Here is a 20552-nt window from a genome sequence, read left to right on the forward strand (position 1 = left end):
GTCCTATACTATAGGACTTGGGTGGTTTTGCACAGGTTGCAGTCTGTTTGTGGTTTTGCTTGGATCTGAGCATCATTTATATGTAAATGATCCTGATGCCACCTTCTTTTTCTTCTAACCAGTTAACTTGGTCTTAAAGCRCGTAGTTAGGTGAGCAAGATCTGCAGCGGGTGCTGCCTGTGGCCGGTGAAATTCAGCACTGTTAGCATGGTGCTGGTGGCCGCTGGAGCTCGTTATCAAGCTGACTCGTTGAATAACCAGAGCTTTTGAACTTAATTCGGTGCTATCCCATCCATCTCGCTCTCAGGCAACTTCAAGTCCGTTCTTTTGAGACTTATTGTAAGCTGCTCTGTGTACATGATGGAGCCGTTAAAAAAAGGCAAAAGTTAGAAGACRAGGCTTCGTACAGATTTTGGCACTGATGCCAAAGGGTTTTTGAAAGATTAAATAACTCCCACTGTCTGGTTACGGGAAGATGCCCATAAATGCCTTGTGCACAGCTGATACAGTCAAGTTGCCRGGGCTATTCCAAAAACACCATGCCTCAGGCTATTTGATGGTTGTCAATGAAAAGCAAGGCTCAAAAATGCACCCCCCGGGCACGCAGATCAGTGGGAGCTCCTTGGGTGCTCCTTGGGTGCTCAGCAGTTTTGCAAATCAGCCCACCTCTTCTGTTGGCTACATAGGGACAGATGTGACCCATTTTCAGGACCTGTTAGGGGAATTGTTGTCTTTCTTTTTAAGTTTGAGCTAGTTACTTTTCTCTGCTGGCTGCTTGAAATCTCCTCCTTATCCATATGTGCTCACAAATGACCGTACGAATGATTTTTAAGGGTGATTTACCAGTTTTTCCTTTGAACCTGTATCCACTATATCTACTTGGTACCTCTGCATCTGTCGTGCATGACATCAGTCATTTTGCAAACGGAAAGTAAAAGTCGTTATTACATACGGCAATGGGAAAATTTCTGCAGGTCGTAGCTATTGAGCTGATCATCATTATTGGGAAGGAATGAAATACGTACTCACGGCAAGACCTGCTGTAGTGAAAACAGGTAAAACTTGCTGAAGTTCTCTCCAAATTTTARGCCTCCCAGTCACGTCAGTTGGAAATCACGTCCTGCTTGGTGATTTAGCACGGCTTTGAACAGCAACTAGAAGAAAACCATCAATGTCTGCAGGATTTTGCTGTGTATTTTTTGGAATCCGTTCAAACCCAGGACTCATAGTGAAAGCGAGGTGGCACGAGAAGGCTGGAAAATCTGATCAGCGAGCAGGGTGATTGCTGAAACGTCTACATTTTTCAAAACTCTGAGTGCTCCCCGTATGTTTGTGTGCGCATATGCATAAACCACAGGTTCCTGTGCTGACCCGCCGTGGTGGGGAGCTGGCAGGAGAGGGCCAAGCAGGGTGAAGCCCCTGTGGACATTGCTGACCAGCAAGGCCTTCTGGTGGATCAGAGTGAAATGCCTATCTGGAAATTAAAAAATAGGAAAACCCATAGCGTAAAGTGTGCAGGCAGAGCTGCAAAGCAATTAAATTAACCAGAGAAATGGGAAGAGCAAGCAATTGCTGCAAAAGCATCTTATATATTATTGCTCAAAAAAAAAGTACAGTGCATCCAAAAAATCTCCGCTATCCACTGGTTCATCATCTGCCTGTTGGCCCAGGACTTGGGAGACCTGATTTTGGGTTCCCCGTGTGACCTTGGTCAGGAGGTTTAACGCATATTGTACAATAGCTCTTTTTTGTGAAGGCCAGAGAGAGAATATAATCTAGTTTTCTGAGGGATCATAGAGCTGGGATTTTTAAATGCAACGTTTTCTTGCTCAAAAATACCGATCCCTTGGAAAATGATGTTTATGAAGGTTCTGACTTAGTTTGGAAGTTTGAGGGTTTCTCAGGCTTGTAAAGAAACTGGCTAAAACCAGCGAGAGCGTGTGCCTCGACTGCTGTGTTATTGATTACTCTGGGGTGGGAGAATTGCTCACAGTGCCRTGGGCTTGGCACCAGGGGCATTTTTTAAATTACCAAAAAAAAAAATCAGGACAGAAAAACTGCTATTCTACAGTGAAGGCAAGCACCTATGTAATTTCAATGGGTTTGACTTGGGTGAGCGTTTACCTGAACTCCAGTGACAGCAATATCATTATACATTAATAACTAATACCGCGCTAATAGCGAGCGTGGTCTGCTTCACCAGCCCTAGAAGAGATGATAGTCTCTGCTCTCTGGAGCTTACAGGCTAAGCCTGCTGGGTGGTTTGAGGTTGTTCCTCTGGGCAGCAGGGCGATCCTGGCGTTTAATTTTAATTTCTGGCTAGCCTGGAGTTCCCACATGGCTGTCTTTAATGAACGAACTCTTATCCATGTCGCTGGACATGGAGCTGCTCTGATTTTAAGGGAGGATTTTGGGATGCTGGAAGAGGTGGCAGTGGGTGTTAGGGAACTCRGGGCATGGGAATTTAAGACGTGGTATATAGAGGTGCCCGTGCACCGGAGCGGCATTGGGGCCAGCGAGCGATAGCAGATGAGGAGGACGCGTGCTCTTACGGCTCTCGTTGCGTCTTCATTCGTCTGCAGCCACTGTGACTTGGCTCTTGCAGATTTTCCTGGGAAACCATCACTCCRTGCACACCTTAAAAGCAGCACCCCCCCCCTTTTTTTTTTCCCTTCCTCTCTCTAATCCACTCTCACCTCGTTTCAGGAGCGTCACCGTCAGGAGCACTGGGCCTGGGAAGCACCCCCAGCAGCACCACGGTGCGGGCGGCCACCAGCAGCACCAGCCGGCCCACCACYGCCTCRGCCGCGGGCAGGAGGAACAGGAGCACCAGCACGCCGTCGCCCATGGCCGACGTCCCCGATGAGGTGACCACGCATCCGCCGCCGGCCTCCTCCCAGCTCCCGCCRGCTGGGGCCGAGAGCTGCGACCCCGTGGAAGCCCGCGACATTATGTGGTCTCGGACCCGGCAGGGCCAGGTGGCCAAGCAGCCTTGTCCCATGGGCTCCATCGGTGAGTTGAGGGATGGTGGGACGAGGTGAGCCACTTCTGTAGGTGACCGGCTTGAACATGGGCCCCTTGGGCATCTGCGTTCTCATCGGTGGAGCGCGCTGATGCCTTTTGGCACCCGTATGTTACCCCAGTGAAGTATGGCAGGCGGCCTTGGAAAGCACAGCTGCACCAAGGACCCAAACCTAAGGATGCTGAGCACCTTGTGCAGGGTCTTGGGCRGCCCAAGCTCCAGCCATGAGAGAGGAGACCACTTACCACCTTGTGGCATTGAGCACCAATAGCCAGAAGAGACCTTTCCTCTGCAAATTTTATATTATCCCTGCTCTGCCTGTAATTGTAGTCTCCAGGCTGAGTGACTGATGGGTTGATGCCTGAAGTTTTGCTTGTTTGGGGGGGGGGAAAGAAAATCAACAAAACCTGCGTTTTGACAGCGCTTCCTGCTTTGCTGTTTGCATTTCAAAGGCTGYGGCCAGCGCTTCCGAACGCGGGTATTCCCAGCTCAGGCTCCTGAACCTGCGCGTGTGATTTTTCCAAACTGCAGCCAGCATCCAACATGACCAACGGGGAAAGCAGGGGGAAGAACAAGGCCAAATCTTTCCCAGTGGTCTACTGTTGATTGGATTTTGCTTCTTTTCTTCCGCTCTTCCCCCCAGTTGCTTGTTTCCAAAAGGTTGCTTCTGAAAGTTTCTGTCCAAACTAAAACATGGTGGAGCGAGTAATGGATTTTGGCATGCGGTTTACTTGACTGTATGTTAACAAATGCGATTTGTAGAAAGTATTTATTTTTCAAGCTAGTCCTGGTGCAGAAGGTGGGGGAAATTGCCTGAGAAGTAGAGGCTGGAGGGATCTGGCTTGCGGAGGAGACTCTCTATTAATTCTCCGCTCCGCTGCCCGGGGGAGCCATTTGCATTTGTGAATCCCAATTCTGACTCTCTCCCGAATTCAGTGAGGTCAGCCTGGTAAAATGTATGTGAAGTATGAGGGGAATGGGAAGAAGTGAGCGGTGAGAGTAGATAAAGAATATTTTTCCCTATCTTTCTCAGCCCTACTTGATAAAATTAAGTGTGCAAAAAGCCTGTCGTATAGTTCCCAGAGAGAGGAGAGTCTGAACTGAATCGATGAGAAGGAAAAGAAATAATGCAAAGGCAAATCACGGCTGGAGGCAGGGAAGCATTTTCCACATGCAAGGACTATGAGCCTGGAGCATCCCTGCAGGGAAGCGGAGTGTCCTGTTGCATGAGTTACRGGAAACTTGACTGGGTGAAAATACTGCAGGGAAAAAAAGCCCTGTTGGCGGGGGATGGTCTGGAGCAGGTGATAAGCCTTCCCCATCTCTAATTTCTGGGATTCTGGGATTCGTGGGATTCATTAAAAGCTGCAGTATATTATTCAAAGGAGTAAAATCTCCATAAAGCAGCAGGGGAYGAGGAAGTTGGGGTCGGATCCTGGCGCGCCATCGGTGGGACAGAGCAGGCAAAGTGGCCTTGGGTGCTGGCCTGGCTTGCAAGATCCAGCTTCAATTTCTTGCTCCTTAGCAGCCGTCCTGCCTGGCCTTGGGCAAATCCTGTTGGGTGTCTCCGTAGTCTCCGGCTAGTGAAATGGAGATAATGTCCCTGCCCTCGTGGGTCTGTTATGCCTTAAAGCCCCTAAGCGCTAAGGTCGTGGGAGATTAGGACACTGAGATGAGTCAGAAGTGTCCTCCTGAGCTCCTGAACACCAATGAGCTACCAGGCTTTGCACGAGGTCTCAGGCCTGGTGAAACAAAGCCTGTGAGCCTGGGTCCCGATGGGGAAACGCAGCCGGCAGCACTGAACGCAGCAGCTTTCCCCTTTGCAGGTGTCGCGACTTTCCGGTGCCTCACGCCYGACGGGATCTGGGACCCCCAAGGACCGGACCTCAGCAACTGCTCTTCTCCCTGGATCAACCACATCACGCAGAAGGTAAAGCCCTTCCCACGCGTTGACCGCACCGCGCCTGCGCACGGCCTTTGCCTCCGTTCCCTGGTTGTTTTCCAAAGTGACCAGCAGTCGCAGTGGCTGTGCCAACTCCTAGGCATGAGCCACGAGTAGTTGTGAGGAGAGAGCAAGGCTGTAAAAATCCTATGGAAATTAGGGCAAAGAGGGTGGGGGAGAGGCAAAGGTCTGGAGAGGGGAGCTAAACCAGAATGGATGACATTGCTCGTCTGTGGCAAGAAAAGGAGGAGGTCAGTGGACAATACGGAAAACGCTGACTTATTGCAAAAGGGAACTTTCCCCTTCACACATCCCCGAGGATTTTCTGCCTTGCAAGCGCAAGACAGACCCTGTAGATGAGAAATCTTTCCCAGAGAAGGGCAGGCTCAGCGTGACACGTTTGGATCGTGCTACTGACTTTCCGGTTTTAACTTCTTCCCAAGCTGTAAAAGGGCTGATGGAATAGAAAACAATGCTGCAGTAATGCGTATCTTTTGACTCTTAAGTCCCTTGATGAATGTTTTGTAGCGCTTCATCATTTATCAGTGTTCGAAGCGCATTAACATGTGACAATAGAAGTTCGAGACAAGCAGAGCTTATTTGGTAGCTACATGTTGTGCGGTTTTGTTATTGATGCACAGTGGTGCTTTCAGCTGATTTCGCTGCAAACAGAGACCAGATGTGTGTTTACGCCACAGTGTCTGTGGGCTGAATCCTTATTACAGCAGTTGTGCGGATCTATTCGCTCCTTTGGCCGAAGTAGGAGAGCCCCGGCGGTACCGGCCAGCCGTGCCGCTGCGCGGTGGAAACGTCGCGCTCCCGGCGAGACGAGCAACGGGATGGGGCAACGTTTTCTTTTCCTCCTCCCCGTCGCCCACGTTAACCGAGGCTTGGTAACCTGTGAATCGCTAGCATATACCCTCCCAATCAACCCTATCCGGCATAACCTGTATTTATATTCCCCCCAAAAGAGGGAAGGATGTCAATTGACACGGGGCTGCTCCGGCGCCGGTGCCCCTTCCGTCCCCCGCAGGAGGGTGGTAGCTCTCCCGGCGTCCCATCGGGCTGCCTGATTAATAAGGACTGCCTTTGCTGCCGCTAGCAGCTGTGCAGCTCTTGTTTTATGACCCGCACGCTTACGCTGGAGGGGTTAATATTACTTACTCTCGTCGTAATTCAGCCGGGCAGCTGGGAGACCTCTTGCTGCTCGGCGAAGACGGCTAGGCCGTTAGCCATTAGCGGAGGGAAAAAATAGCCTGCGCCGAGGAAACCTCCATCAAGGTTAGGCTTCTTTTATTTGAAAGCGCAGCTCTCATTTGCGTAACGAATGAGCTCCGTTTAATTTGTTATGCGCTTTCAAAGCAGGCTAAAATCGAAGAGCCAGATTTTCAGAAGTACCCAGCAGGCCTCAGTGGGGACTGGGCTTTTTTTTTTCTTTTTTTTTTTTTTTTGGTATGATTTTTCTGGAGGAATTCAGCTGTGTTCAGCTTTGGGAACCTTCCACCCCTCGGTGGAAAGACTAGGAGAAGCTGCCGCGTAGGTCTGGATCCAACCTTTTGGTGCCTGAGTGGGGATCTGCTGGCATTTTGGGACTGTGTGACCCAACCGCTATGAAGAGGGGCTACAAATGGTCAAGCCTTTCCAGGAGCGGCTTTGGAGAGGAAAGCCCTGCCAGGGTTACTGGGGGGCTTGCGTTGGGATTTGCGCTCAGTAGGACCCTTATCGCAAACACTGGTTTTAAATTACTTGTGAAATTCCCAGTTGCCGCGTGGTTTCCCAGCCTGAGCCAGAGGCTGGGAAGTCGTCACTGCGCTTAGAGGTGGGGCCTGGTTTATCTCCATAAAGGAGCGCTGGGGTCTCATGTCCTCGCTGTGTCCCGGGGCGCTTCCCTGCCCCAAGCCTGCTGCAGGACTGGGGGTGGTGGTGCCTAATGGTCCGCTCTGGCACCTCTCTCAAGCTGGGAAAGAAGCCTCCTTTCTCCAGAGCAAAGCCAGCTCCTCTTCTTGCTGCCGTGGTGGTAGGTAGGTAGAGGAACAGGTAGGTAAGCCATGACGCAAGGGCAAGGAGAAGTTTGCACCCAGCATCTCGGCTCTCCTTCTTACCCAGCGCTCTGTGCCTCCTTGGCCACCCATCCCACAGCCTCCGTGGTTGCAGCACAGCTCACAAAATTGGCAGAAACACCCCTTTGGCGGCTGGGGCTCATACCTGCTCACTGTGTCTTTGCTCCTCATCTGCTTCTGTCCCTCAAAAATCCCCTGCTGGGTCCAAGCTGCTCAGGAAGATGGGTGATAGGTCCCCCGTAGGGATTGCAGCGAAGCTGGAGAAGCTGTTAGGGGACCTGCATGCTTGCTTGCATGTCTCTGTAGTGAGGTAAGGTTTACTGCCTGCTTCTTTCCTTTCTCCCGCTGAGCTCCGACTGTACACTGGGTGTTTGCCTGCTTGTATCATGGTATTAGGTTTTACAACCCTCTATTAGCTTCCATTAGAGTTATTGTGCTTGATGGAAGATCAGAACAAATGTCCACTTCAGCAATTCATTGGCCTCCTGACATTTACTTTAACTTTATTGTTGGTGCCTACCATGCCCTCAGAACGTAGCAGGAGAATAAACTTGCCAGCGCTATTGAATTATGCACTGTTACGTGGGTTATTTCTAGAGTCAGGCAGTAAAAGGAAGCAAAAAGGTCATCTTTGGATACATTGCACCGTCCTGATCATGAGGTCATACGTTCAGCCTTAGACTGTTTGTTTTACCTCGTGCTTTCATCAGTACCAGCCTTTGTGCAGCATGTGGTTTGCCTGAAAAAGCCTTTTCCTCGCTGCGGCTTTCGGTTGAGGGTGCTGCCTGGGAGAAAAAGCACCACGAGGCTCAGACTCTGAAAGAGGAGGTGCCTTTTTGTTCATGTTGTCCTCCCAAACAGACCAGCTGATACAGTCAGAAAGAGCAGATGCGTTTTAGGGCTCAAGACAGTGAGAGGGATTTTGCGGAGCACACCACTGCATCTCAGTGTCCACCCCGAGGTGGTCGAATGGAATTGGGTCTTCTCCAAAAAATGCGTTAGAAAGCCCCACCAATGAGAATGATAGACTCCGACCATCTCGTATGAATGCACACGTATAAGGAAAACTCTGCTAGAGAAAGAAAATGGTTGCGAAGGCCTTGCAGGCTCAGGAATTGGTGCAAAGTCCCTATTTAAGCCTTGCAACCCAGCTGTTGGCAGCTGGTGGTTCCTGACAAAGTCTGTCAGATGTTTGACCCTTCAGAAAATGGCATCACCTCCACGGCCTTTAAAGCTGACCGGTCCATCTTTATGTGACTGGTTTCAAAAATCCTAGTTCAATCTTTCATACCATCTTTTATATAGATAGATATAGATAGATAGATATCAAAATCAGCCTCAGGCTGCGGGAAAATTTGCCTTAATGACCACTGATGTTTCAGCACATACGCTCGCTTCCCCATCATCTCTTTCTTATTCCCTCTGAATTTTCTTCCCAATATATTTCCTTCTCTGCGATTGCTGTCAGTTTGTATTCTGCTGCCCTCTTCCACAACCAGTTCCCTCTGAGAAAGGTAGGAAAAAAACAGAGAATGGTGCTGCCAAGGAGGGTTGCTGTTAGCCTTTCCAGGCAAAACTCCCAATTTCCCTTCCCCAAAGTCTATGAAAAAGGCAGGAATATATGCCCTGGCCAAGAGCAATTGTTTTACAGTCTCTTCAGTTGTAAAAAGACAAAAGACAGTGGTGCAACTAGGAAAACATTAGCAAACTGTTGCACAGTGTGATTTCAGGTATACCGATGCTAATTCGTAAACCTGGCCTGAATCCTGCCAGAATCCTCAAATGAAGTAAGGGAACATTTTTTGAGCGAGCTAGAAAGCTCCGTTTTGTGTCTTGGCATTTTTGGCAGGAAGCATTTTTGCCCCCTTCAAACTTACATTCCACCACCAAATTTGACCAATTTGTAAAAGGGTAAAACTCACCCAGAACAACGAGCAATCCGATTTGGTTTGAACGCAATGGTTTCTTTTATCCCAGAATCCCTTTATTTTTCCCACAGTGAGAAAAGAAAATGAAAAAAAAGTTTAGTCTCAAGTCAAAAAGAAGTTTATTATTTTTTTTATTCCCTTTTTTTGCCTCCTTCAGCCCCCCAGCAGAACAGCCAGCTCTTTGCACGTTTTTCCTTGCTTCTTGCTCGCCTCTCAGTGACAGCCCAACCCTTGCTGCGCCCTGGCACGAATGACCTCCTAGGGTTGTTCTTGGTTCCTACGGCCAGCAGAGACGTCATTAGCTTTTGGGAAGCGAATATTACATTAGAAAAGAATATTACGTGTCCTGATATATATAGGAGAAGCCTTAATTTCAGTGGGAAATGCTCAAAAGAATTAGGGAAGTTAACATTAACGTGTCATATGGCCATCATGGCAGGCACCCCTCATGTTATACACGTGGTATGTCTATCTATATATGTATATGTAGAGATCCGGCGGTGCCTGCTGCAGAAGAGGTGGCTCAACAATATTGCAGTGACCTGTAGCTGCATCTTCTGGGTGACGGTGGAGAGGTTTAGAAGCGAGCATTGGTGCTAGGAAGTAGCTTCAGCGTCCCTCAGCCGCACACGCTGTCCCAAGGGAATGGCACGTTCCCGGGTTTTCAGCAAATCTGCATGCGTGAAATGAGTTTGGGCAAATTCTTACATCTCCCAGGAGTTTGCAGAGTTGGAGCTTTAATGCGCCTTTACTCGGGCATTTCTTCAACTGCTGCTTAGCTGGGGGCATTTAGTTGGTCGTAGTAGAATTGCTTGGATTTGCAAGCAGTTTTTAGGAGTGCATTGGCGATCAGTCCGAGAGAGAGGACTTACTAGTGACCAGCCCGCCCAGATTTTGCAGACTGGTAGGAGCAACAGCAGCCTTCAGCTGGCAAAAGGCTTTTTCCGGGGACAGAAAACTGTCGGGTCTGAGCATGCCAGTCTGCACAGATGCACAGTCCAGAAGGAAGCACGTATGACAACGACTGGGTAGCAGGGGTTTTTTCTAATGTGACAGCAAAAACCACTTGCATTTCTGCACTTTTCTGCTAAGCTGATGGAAACACCCTGCGTCATGACATACGTTCAGTGATGAACGGCCGCAGCATCTTGACGTTGATCTCTTTACGTAAAGGCATTTGGTGCAGTCGTTCTTTCGAGTTCTGGGTGCCAACAAAAGAGGTCAAAATTCAGCTTCCGTGTTGAAGCGCGGCTCTCTCTAACTGCTTAGGAGAGCAGGCAACTGCAGGCAGCTGTCAAAATAGGGCCCGGTTTCTATAGCATTAGGCTTGTGTGTAAAAGGAAGAAATTATTCAGTTTTTGAATATAAGTTATCACTGCTCTAATGGGAAAAACAACACGTTATCGGTTTTATTTATCTTATCTATGCCATCATATGTTTTAATCCTCTGAAGATGAGCATATGAATATCTTCACTTAGGTTTCATTAAATCAGATGGGCTGTTGCTGTCAAATTGATGGAAGCAAGTTATTCATTTATAACTCAGCTAATTGATTTACTGAGAGGTGGAAGCTTTGCCTGCTATCTTTCCCTATAATCTCACTTTTATAATAAGCACCAGAAATTGAGGGAACAAGAGAAATATCTGATTTCTAACTATTGGCAGATAAGATGGTTGGAAATTTCATATGAAGAACCCAGCAGAGTTGGTCATTTAGCCAGATGGAGAAGTGGTAGTTTAATTTATATGCAATCCTCTATAATTTCTCCCGATCCCTGGACTATTCCCCTTGGATATGCATTCCAGATCACAGAGGCATGTATAATGGAAAAAAAGATCAGCATCTTGAAACGGTGTTTCCTCAGTGGGCTGTTTCATTTTGTCAAGTGGCATCAATACGGCAACAGGACGTTGGAGCTCTGCTTTGCAGAGAGTTTCCTCGCGTAACCCCATGGGGCCAGGTGGGCCTGGAGCAACGTCGTGCTAACAGCTGGGGACGATCTTCTCCTCCCTTGTCCCAATTGCAGATGAAGTCGGGGGAGATGGCCGCCAACATTGCCAGGGAGCTGGCGGAGCACACGAGAAACCACTTGTACGCCGGGGACATCACCTACTCGGTGTCCGCCATGGTCCAGCTGGTGAACCTGCTCGACGTGCAGCTCCGCAACCTGACGCCCGGCGGGAAGGACAGCGCCGCGCGCAGCTTAAATAAGGTAAGGACGAAGGGAAGACGTAGGCTAAAGAGGGGGTCGGCTTTCTCTGGAGAGGTGTTAGAAACCTCTCGCTGGACGAGAGCCGTTCTAGGGCTGTGATTCTTTCTCAGTAGACAAGAGTGCCTGGCAGTTTTTCATTTGCACGGTATTTTATTCTGCTGAGAAAGGCAGCGGTTGTAAATGCCAAGCGTACCGGCAGTGCTGGGAAACGTATCCCCCTTGATGGGTAGATAGATGAACTCCAGGTGCTTCGTCCTGGTCTCGGCTCTCGTACTCCAGTATGAGACTCATTCAAGTGATGCCACAGCAATTAATTTGGATTCATGCCTGCGTGACTGAGACCAGCAGTTTGTCCAGTGCTGAATACCTCTGTGAAATGACATATAATATAAGCCAGGCAATCTGAATATTTAAAGCCCCCAAGAGACCGAGAGAGTTTGGATTTATTTATTTATTTATTTATTTTATCTCCTACCATTACAAGATGCTGGATGTGAAGGTCAAATGGGCACTTTCATGCATGCATGTGAGCAAATAAAAACAGACAGAAACATTTATTTGCACTTGAGATACATTTACTGAAGGTGCATCAGATGCCGGTGCATTTACAGTTAAAGTACTTAAGATGGCTTAATATTAGACGGCCTTCTTAATGCTTGTGTGCGGCTCGGCCCAGAAGCACCTTTTCACATGACAACGGTGTGGTTTCTGTGCCCTCTGGACGAGAAGAATTATTAGCGCTGTTGTCATTTCCAGAATTAAAAGTGGAATTTTTCCATATTAAAGATGCTAGAAGTTGTGGAGGAAATATCAGCTGTGGCGTTCATAAGAATGCATTTGAAGTTGAGGGTTTCCTCGGTCCAAGGCCCTCTGTATCCCTGAATCTCAAGTAAACCCAGGGATTACAGCTTATATCGGATTCAGGTGGGGAACTGTGTGGGCCTGGTCATCGGAGCAAAGCGTGGCTGAACCCTGTGGCTACAAGCCCAGGGTTATATTGGCCACGTTGTTCAAATAAGGTACCAAATTTTGTTCTCAGCTGCCTAGCTGGCTCCAACGGCCCTGGCACTTGTGTAAGCAAGAACAGAGCTTGCTCCCGAGGTTATGCAAGGAAAAAATTACCCCAGCTAAGCCTTCTAAAAAGAAGCATTTTTCAGAGAAGTAACGTTGCTGTTTTGTTGTAAGTTATTATTGTAGATTTATTCTGTTTTAAATGTAAAGGGCTTCTGGATTGTTTAATATTACAGCCGCACGGGAATTGAAGTCCTGCATATCCGGTGCTTTGCATGTGCTGAGAATTGGGTTATCCTGATGCTTTTAATTAGTGCTGCTTCCAGCTATTTTATAACAACGTAGGTAATAATTGTATTAACTGTTACATCAGCATAACATTATTTGTGATAATCATACCATGGTTCTTCATTACGAAACGATGGCGATATCTGGCGATATCAGGTAAAACGGGCAATTAATGTCACGTACTAACCGGTTTCATGATTTTAGTCCGCTTGCTCTTCCGAATACTCCCGAGGCCACCCAACGTTGTGTCACTTCCGCTTGGCAAGCCCACATTTCTCCTTTTTTTTTTTAATTCCGCCCGCGGAGATGTGTCCCCCATTGGCGTGAAACGGGGCGGCGCAGCCGGCGGCGACGGCGGGGAGGGCAAGGCTGGCGCAGGCAGGGCGGCGCTGGCTCTGCAGGCGCTCCTGCGGTCCCTCCACCACCACCACCACCACCAGCTCCTACAAATCAATTCTCCGCATTAAAATTCTGGACCGCGTGGAGTCCTGCAAAACAGCGATGCGAGCCAGTGATCCAAGTGACAGGCTCGGTAATTCACTTGCTCTCGTTCCCCACTTAATTCTTTAGAAGAGCAACTGCTCTGTGTTCATTTAAGAATGCATGAATTCAGCTTGGAAGTAGGGTTGGGCAAACAAAAGGCAGCGGAGTTACGGCTCCGTTTTCCCCTTCACTGATCAAGAGTATTTCCAGGGAAAAAAAAAAGAAAAGGGAAAAAGTTATTTGCAAAGAGTGTTGTTTAGCGCTGTTTAGTCAAAAAGAAGAAATATAGTAAGCGCTAGCCATTAAATATTCTTTTAATCATTAAAGGAAATGTGCTGGGGATTTGCCTTAATACTCCATCCGAAAGTAGTCACCTGTGCTGTTCTGTGGGTTTTTCCTTTTTTTACAAGCTGATGTACAATGAATTGAAATCAACTGGCGTAATCAGAATTTTTAAAAGCCATCCTCTTTCAGCAGCCACTTTGCTGTCACTAAAAGCTTTATGCTTTCCACTGGATCCGGCTTAATTAAGGTAGTAATTGTTCCATAGCAGACCGGCGAGACCCCCGAGTGGATATCGCTGTAATTTTCAGCCAGGCTTTCTTTGATCTCCATTTGTTTCTGTAAAGTCCTCATACTGGCCAAGTTTACCCGGAGGATGATTTCTGCTGTTGCAAATTGATGAAGTAAAAATTGAAATTAGGCGTTGCATTATACCTGGGTGCATTTTGGTTGTTGCAGCTCCTGAGGACTCCGGGGGACAAATTTGGCTCTCGCTTGCGTTAAGGGGGTGTAGTGGGATCGCATTGCTGCGAGTTGAGAGCACAAGTTACCCCAAATCTCTCTTGATGCCTAATTCCAACCCGGGCGCATCAGCAAAAACCAAGCCAGCCAAAGCCGTGCCTCTGAGCGGCCTGATTTTGCAAGGTTTTGTTGCACCAGTGCAGAGGGGTCTCATCTCTAGCTCACTCCTGCAGACAGCTCAGAACATCCCGTGGAAGTAAATAAGCGTCTGCTTGAATTTCATGATGCATTTAAGCGCAGTTATCGGGCAGGAGGCATGCAAGTGCCTAGCAAAGCACATTCTTAAATGTGGCTCCTATTCAAGAGGTGGGATTCTTCATGAAATGGCCATTCAGCATATAAAGCATTTAGGCCCCATAATTACAGGCCCACAGAATGGTTGAGGTTGGAAGGGTCCTCTGGAGATCATCTAGTCCAACCCCTTTGCTCAAAGCAGGGTCACCTAGAGCACGTTGCCCAGGACCGTGTCCAGGCAGGTTTTGAACATCTCCGGGGATGGAGACTCCACAACCTTCCTGGGCAACCTGTTCCTTACACAGGAAAGCACAACCTGGTATGAGAGAGGACTGGAAAACAACCCTGAAGAACAGTGAGACCACAGCGCTAGGGGCTTTGGCTTGAGCCAGCAACCTGAGCGGGTATATTCAGGGTATATATATTCAGATATATTTGTGCAGGTGGGTCCATACTGCAGTCCTGGCTGGTGTATCCCACTCACTGGAACTGGTCCTGCTAGTCCAAGGCCGGTTTGGTGCTGCCGTGCCATCAGCACCACCGCATCGCTGAGCCCACGCTCCCCCGATGTAGGTGATGATTGGCCCCATCCTCTGCAGCCTTGTTTGGCATGGAAACGCCAGGGGTGATTTCAGAGCCGTAAGGAAAACGTAGCCTCTTGAGCACTTCCACTTGATTTCCGTGTCTCCTACCATCTAACAGCTGCTCTCGCAAAGTTCCCAGTCTGCGCTTTACTGAACAAGGACTAACCCGTGTTTCTGCAGCCGGTCCTTCCAGCCTTCCACTGCTGCCTAACCCGCATGCTTCCTCCGGTTTGTTTTGTTTCTAGGAGCTGTTTAAAAGAGAAATGAGGATTTTGCGTAGGCGTTTTCTTCGATTTTTTTTTCCTTTTTTTTTCCTTGTTCTGTCACTAACTTGTTTTTTCTATTCTGTCTTTAATCTGCTGTCTTTGTGGACTCAGCTTCAGAAAAGGGAGCGCTCTTGCAGGGCCTATGTCCAGGTATTTCTTGCGTTTTTAATGCCTGTCTAGTTGTTTGACTGAATGACCGGGTGAGGTGGGTCTTGTCTCTGTGCATCTGATTATTGTCGTCTTTGCGGCAGCAGGTTCTAAAGTTAAGGTTACAGGATAATGTGATAATTTCGTTGTTCATCCCCACCGCCACCACCTGCCCAGTCGCTCAGACCTGAAGAAAATTCAGAGCAAAAACTCTAAATCAGAAAATGAGAAAAACTGAAGGAGAGATGCGACAAGATCCATTCGGCCTCTGGAATAAGCAAGGCAGTGCGGACGCGTGCAATTAAAGAACGCAAAACTCCTATTCGCAATGTCATTGTCGTTATCGAGGAATAATTGCTATGTGCATTTTCCTCGCTTTCCCTTCTTCTCCTCTTACGCTTGAAAATTTAGAAACAATTCCGAATTGCAGCACTTGGCATGAGGGAGGAGGCAGAATCATAATGAAATGCAGCGTGTCCTCACAGAAGGATGTAGGAAGGAGGAGTGTGCTGCACACTAAATTTAGAATTAAGAACATAACTTTCCATAAAGTTCACCCAGCTGCGGCCTGCTTTTTGCAGCCTTACGTCATGTCTTCAAGTGAACGAGATGGTCCCAGGGTTTTGGAGAGACCTGCTTGTAGTCTCTTCGAGAGTGGGTTGCCATTATATTTATCCTGTCACCTTGCTTTATAGCACTTGCTCCAGTGACTTTTATATAAAAGTTGTTTGTGCGATACGGGTGAGTTAATGTTGCTTTAAGAAGTGTGAATGTTTTACCTCCTAATTTCTGTGCCTTTAGTTTACCGACTTTGATGTTGTGCTTGCGGTTGCTTGGTCGTTGTTTGTAAGTGTGTAACACACCAAGGTGTAAATGTGAAACCCGCATTTCGGCAGGGGGCTCAGCTTGCGCGCTGAATTTTTCTGCAGAGCCCACCTTCCTACAGCCTGTTCTGACTTTATTTGGTGAGCGCCCACCTCGTTCAGCCCGTGGGATTGAACAGCTCAGATTTCCGCGGCATTAAACATAAAGCTGTTCTCCTCCTTGCTGGTAGCCTCTCTGCCTTCCCCTTGGCAGAGAGGAAGCCATCTCTCATCTTCCATATACATTCATCGATCAAGATGAGTTATGGAGTTGTTATCCCCCACTGGGACTGACCTCCCTTGAGATCTCGAAGAAGGTAATAACTAGTATTTTAAGCAAAGTTGACACCGAGTGCTCGCTCCGAGGCTAGCTGTTTGGCTACTGGTAGCACTGGGGACCTGGTGAGGCCAGTTGCCCATGGGGTGGACAACCCATCAGGGACCATGGGTGTATATTCAAGTGGCATGCCTCTCTCAACGTGACTGGTACTCCAGTTGCAAGACCCAGGCTCCTTTAGATGGACCTACCTGACCTGTAGTGATCCTTCCCCTAGGAGTGTAGGCGTACTCTGCAAACAGCAGATGCACCATCCTGGTCTTTTTGTCTCCTTTCAAACAGTAGTGAATAGTGGATTTAATTTACTCTACAGAAAGCTTGGAATTTATAAAAGAGAGCCTCACTTCTGCGAAGGCGTAAGCCTATCCCTAATTTCAAGGACTCTTTCCCTTTCATTTGGAAAGGCTACTTGTGTGTTTAAACATTAATCATGCCCCTACCTCTTTAGCAGACAAAAGCCGAAGAAAGCTTATTGCCTGAATTGTTTAGGTTAAATATTGGCAAAGCTGGTAAAAGAGGACAGTCCTGTAGCGGAGGAATTGAAAAATGAAGTAGATGACCTAAGTGAACCCTTCCGCCTCTGCTTTGTATTATATGGAACTAAAATAATGCATCTAGGCATATTTTCGTACAGTGTGTTTCCATTTGGAATGTCATGTAGCTGAAGTCATCAAAAAATCTTGTGGGCGAGAGCGTCTGTAATAGCAATTAAATGTGACTGCGGATATTCCCATTACAGGCCACTTATCCTTTACCACGCGGTGAAGTATTTAGGCTGGCTGAGGCAATTTAGCAGAACTTTTGCAACAAAGCTTAGATGGTGGAAGCCCGGACCTCATGAAGTCCATGGGAGATGGGATGGGAAGGCCCTGGGAAACATGCCACTGAGGGAAGAGAAACTGAGCTTTCAGCCTCGCTGACATGATGAGCTTGTGCTGATCGTCGTGGAGAGGATTCGTAGCTGAATTCAGGACACGTGGCTGGAAGGGTAGCTTTGGTCCTGTCCTCCCTAAACGAAGGAAAAGCCTGTACAAACATTACGTGCAAGGTGTCCAGCGACTGTAAAAATCAAAAACGCAATTGAAAACAGGTGGATTTGGGGTGATTGGGAAGATAATAATCGCTAATATCGGTTTTAGCAGTTTCCTCGGGCTGACAAACATAAGTAGTCATGAGAGAGCCCCTGTGACAATTGAGATAGAAAGTCCTCTTGAGCACAAACTAAATGGATAAAATAAACAATGAGTAAAACTCAACTGGAAATTTGGTAATTTATTCAAATGTGAGACTCTGGGAATGCAGTATCAGATTATCATCTTATCTCTCTGGGTAATTTCATAATTAAAACAAATATTGATTTAATTTGTCTGTAAAATGTCATAACGTTTGTTGAGTTAAAAGCTCAGGGATTTTATTTACTGGAGATAGAGGTTGTGGATGCTCCTACTTTAGTTGTGAATGTAGTAAAATATCTTTTTTCTCTCAAAAGTCCAACAAAAAACAACTAATGGGTGACGTGATAAATGCGTATTAATATAATAATGACTAGGCAGCTGCCTGGGGGTTTGTGAATCACAGTGATATTTAAGCAACCGCCACACGGGGTTTAACTCATAATAGTAAGAATCAACTAGACAGGCCTAGTTGACCAAGGAAACTTGTTTTATACAGCTCACAGGTTGCTGGAGGACAGTTTCCTCTATGGAAAGAGTGAGACGATGACAGCCTCATTGGTCGAATATGGCCAGGTTGTGTCGTATTATCATTTCTGCGCGTGTGAGGTGTCCGGGCTCCTCAGTGAACCACAGTAGCCTCCACCGAACTTCACTCATTTCCACTGAATTGCGCATCTGCGTGTTATTTGAGAGTGTATTTAGGACTGCAGCCGTGTATGGAGTCCAAATCTCATGCAAAGGCAAAACTAGAAGGTGGGCTGTACCCCCCAGGTAGGCAGGAGTAAGCTTCAGCTCCTCTGAGCATTAACCCTCTAATGGAGCGTACAGCTCAAGTGAGCTGCTTTGGGTCTCTCAGAGACATGACTCATCCCGTAAGGTGGGCGTCTAAGATAGATGGAGTGAATTGCCGTGGAAAGGTGCTCATCCGCCTTGGCTGACGAGGGAAAGCTCGGACCAGATGCCTGGCTTTTTAGTGGCTAAAGATAGCTGAGACGGCTCCCGCTTGGGCTGCGTTCTCCTCTCATCCTCCTGCCCACCTTTGGGTAATGCGCTGTTCCTGGCATGCTATTTTGGGGGTGGAATGACAAAGTTGTGGTGTTGGAGGGTGAGTCACCACAGGTGACGCGTCCGCTTCACGTAGCCTCGCTTGGTGACTCGTCTGCGACGTAAGCGGGCGAGAGTTCCCCAGCGTGTGGGCAGAATTGATATTTGTGCATTTTCCCAAGGCGTTTCTCCTTAAAGCGAAGCGCAAGAGGTGTAGAAAATGTAAATGTTCATCTTTTGGGGGCCGTGAAGCAGGGTTTAATGTCACAGATTTCTTCCGTACCTGTGGCAAGTGACGTCTGCTCACTGCTTCTCAGCTGTCCAGCTGTCTAATGCCGTTGGTGCAATTCCCCTGGCCACCGGGAAAAGAGGCAGGGTAGCAAAGGAAAAAAAAAATCGGAATACTCAGATATTGCAATGAAGGATGCCATATTAACATGGAAAACTTAAACGTGGGAAAAACAAAGAGGAGTTCACCATAAGATTTAGTAACTGGAAGCAGAAATCATAATGAAGGCTCATTTTGGACCTTCTGAAAGGCAACACCATTCACCTCTTACCCTCCGCTCCAGCCGTGCAGACTAAAACACAGAGACATACCTGATTACAAAGTCTGGGCTCAGATCCTTGCTTTGCTTGCATTTTGTGGGCTGGAGCTTGGGGGCATCGCGAGGCCAATGTCTTCCCCTGCGGTGTCGGCCAGGGAGCCCTTCCCACGGGAAACTGCATTCTGCGCTTGGGATGCAGATCCTGGAAGGCGAAAACTTCCCAGGGACTCAGTCTCGGTTGCTTCAAAGCTGGAGGACAGTGAATGCAAGAGCTGAACCGAATGACTGTGTTGTTGAGGGGCRGAGGAGGAAGCGGCAGTCCACGGCTTTTGCAGCGTTGCCCAGGTCTGATGGCATTAGCTGCTGTGGTTCCCACCAGCCTCCAGGCTATACTGTTGGCCGCGTGCCCTGCACTGTGTTTCTGGCCTTTTCTGTGCAGTAAATGGGGAAGATGATGGAGATGCTGCTCACCCCGTGAAGATCACAAGAACTTTGCAGGTAACGTCAGAGCCACCCGTGAAGCCTGTCCTGAGCTGCTGGCAGCTGCCTGGTAGCAAAGACTGCTGGTGGTTGCAGTCCAGAGTCGTCCTGGTTCTCCTGGAAGTTATCTGAAAGCTTCAGGCTTACAACGTGGGCTGTTTGAGTTGTTACACTAAACAAAAATGAGAGGCTTTCCTCAGAGGATTCAAGGCGTTAAGGTTAGAGTTGACCAAAAGAAGAGCCTTTTTCTTTTTTCTTTTTTTTCTTTTTTTCTTTGGAAACCTAGTAGCTCTTAGCAGGTAAATGGCACATCTGGGACGCGGCCAGGAATATCTGAAGTGGCTTAATTCTGTTTGTCCCCCGTGCTTGCTTGCTCGCTTGCCCCGCTGGTCCCAACGTGCGTGAGGCCGAAAAGAACGAACGTTGCAGCTCTGAGACGGAGCGCAAATTGAATTACGCCGCGTCTGCTTGTGTTGGTGTCACGCCGGTGACAAGAAAGCCTCTAACCTCCATTTATACCGAAAGGGGCAAATTAATGAGGATTTTCGAGCTCCTTGTTTGGTCACTTAATTGGCTGTATGACAAAGCGCTCTGCGGTGCGTGTCAAACAACTTGCGGAGTCCTCTAATGATTTGCGCGTTGCTTGACTCCCGACGCTATTCTGTGCAGCCTGTCAGGCTAGGTATCGTTGGTAAAGTGGCTGGAATAAATTGGCCGGCAGTGTGCATACAATGTGGTATATTAACTATAGCTACAGGGAGCACTTTTAGCAGCTTTCTTCGAGAGGTCTAGATGTTTGCCTATAAGCATCAAAGCGCCCCAGACTTTCATTTAATGTAATTAAAAGGGCATCTGAAAGAAGTGTGACTCGCAGCGGGGTTGCCGCGGTTTGGTGGCCCTTTGTTAAGACTCTGTGAACTTAATATATTTCACAGCGTGAGCGACCTGCGCTTGATTTGTGTCAGTAAGGGGGAAAAAAAAAAAAAATCTCGGTCCCCACCCTGCATGTTTCTGCTGCAGGGAGCCTGTTGTGAGGGGAGAGGAGGATCAAAGAACCGGCCTTGGGTTCGTCCCCAGCGTCAAAACCTCTGCACATAAATATTAACGCGTGTTGCTATGTGT

At 48.0% G+C, this 20552-nt stretch overlaps 1 protein-coding gene across 1 annotated transcript in view; it reads left to right on the forward strand.

Annotated features, from left to right (window-relative positions):
• The window catches only part of ADGRL3 (adhesion G protein-coupled receptor L3), a 210836-nt gene that overhangs the window by 122924 nt on the left and 67360 nt on the right, over positions 1 to 20552 (forward strand). Inside the window, exons 8-11 of the mRNA XM_026061900.1 lie at positions 2707 to 3012; positions 4849 to 4952; positions 10981 to 11166; positions 14948 to 14986. Of these exons, the coding sequence (XP_025917685.1) occupies positions 2707 to 3012; positions 4849 to 4952; positions 10981 to 11166; positions 14948 to 14986 (635 nt within the window). The remainder of the gene's footprint in view (positions 1 to 2706; positions 3013 to 4848; positions 4953 to 10980; positions 11167 to 14947; positions 14987 to 20552) is intronic.

This window comes from Apteryx rowi, unplaced genomic scaffold (genome assembly GCF_003343035.1).
Source record: "Apteryx rowi isolate R43461 unplaced genomic scaffold, aptRow1 scaffold_187, whole genome shotgun sequence".
Classification (NCBI taxonomy): domain Eukaryota; kingdom Metazoa; phylum Chordata; class Aves; order Apterygiformes; family Apterygidae; genus Apteryx; species Apteryx rowi.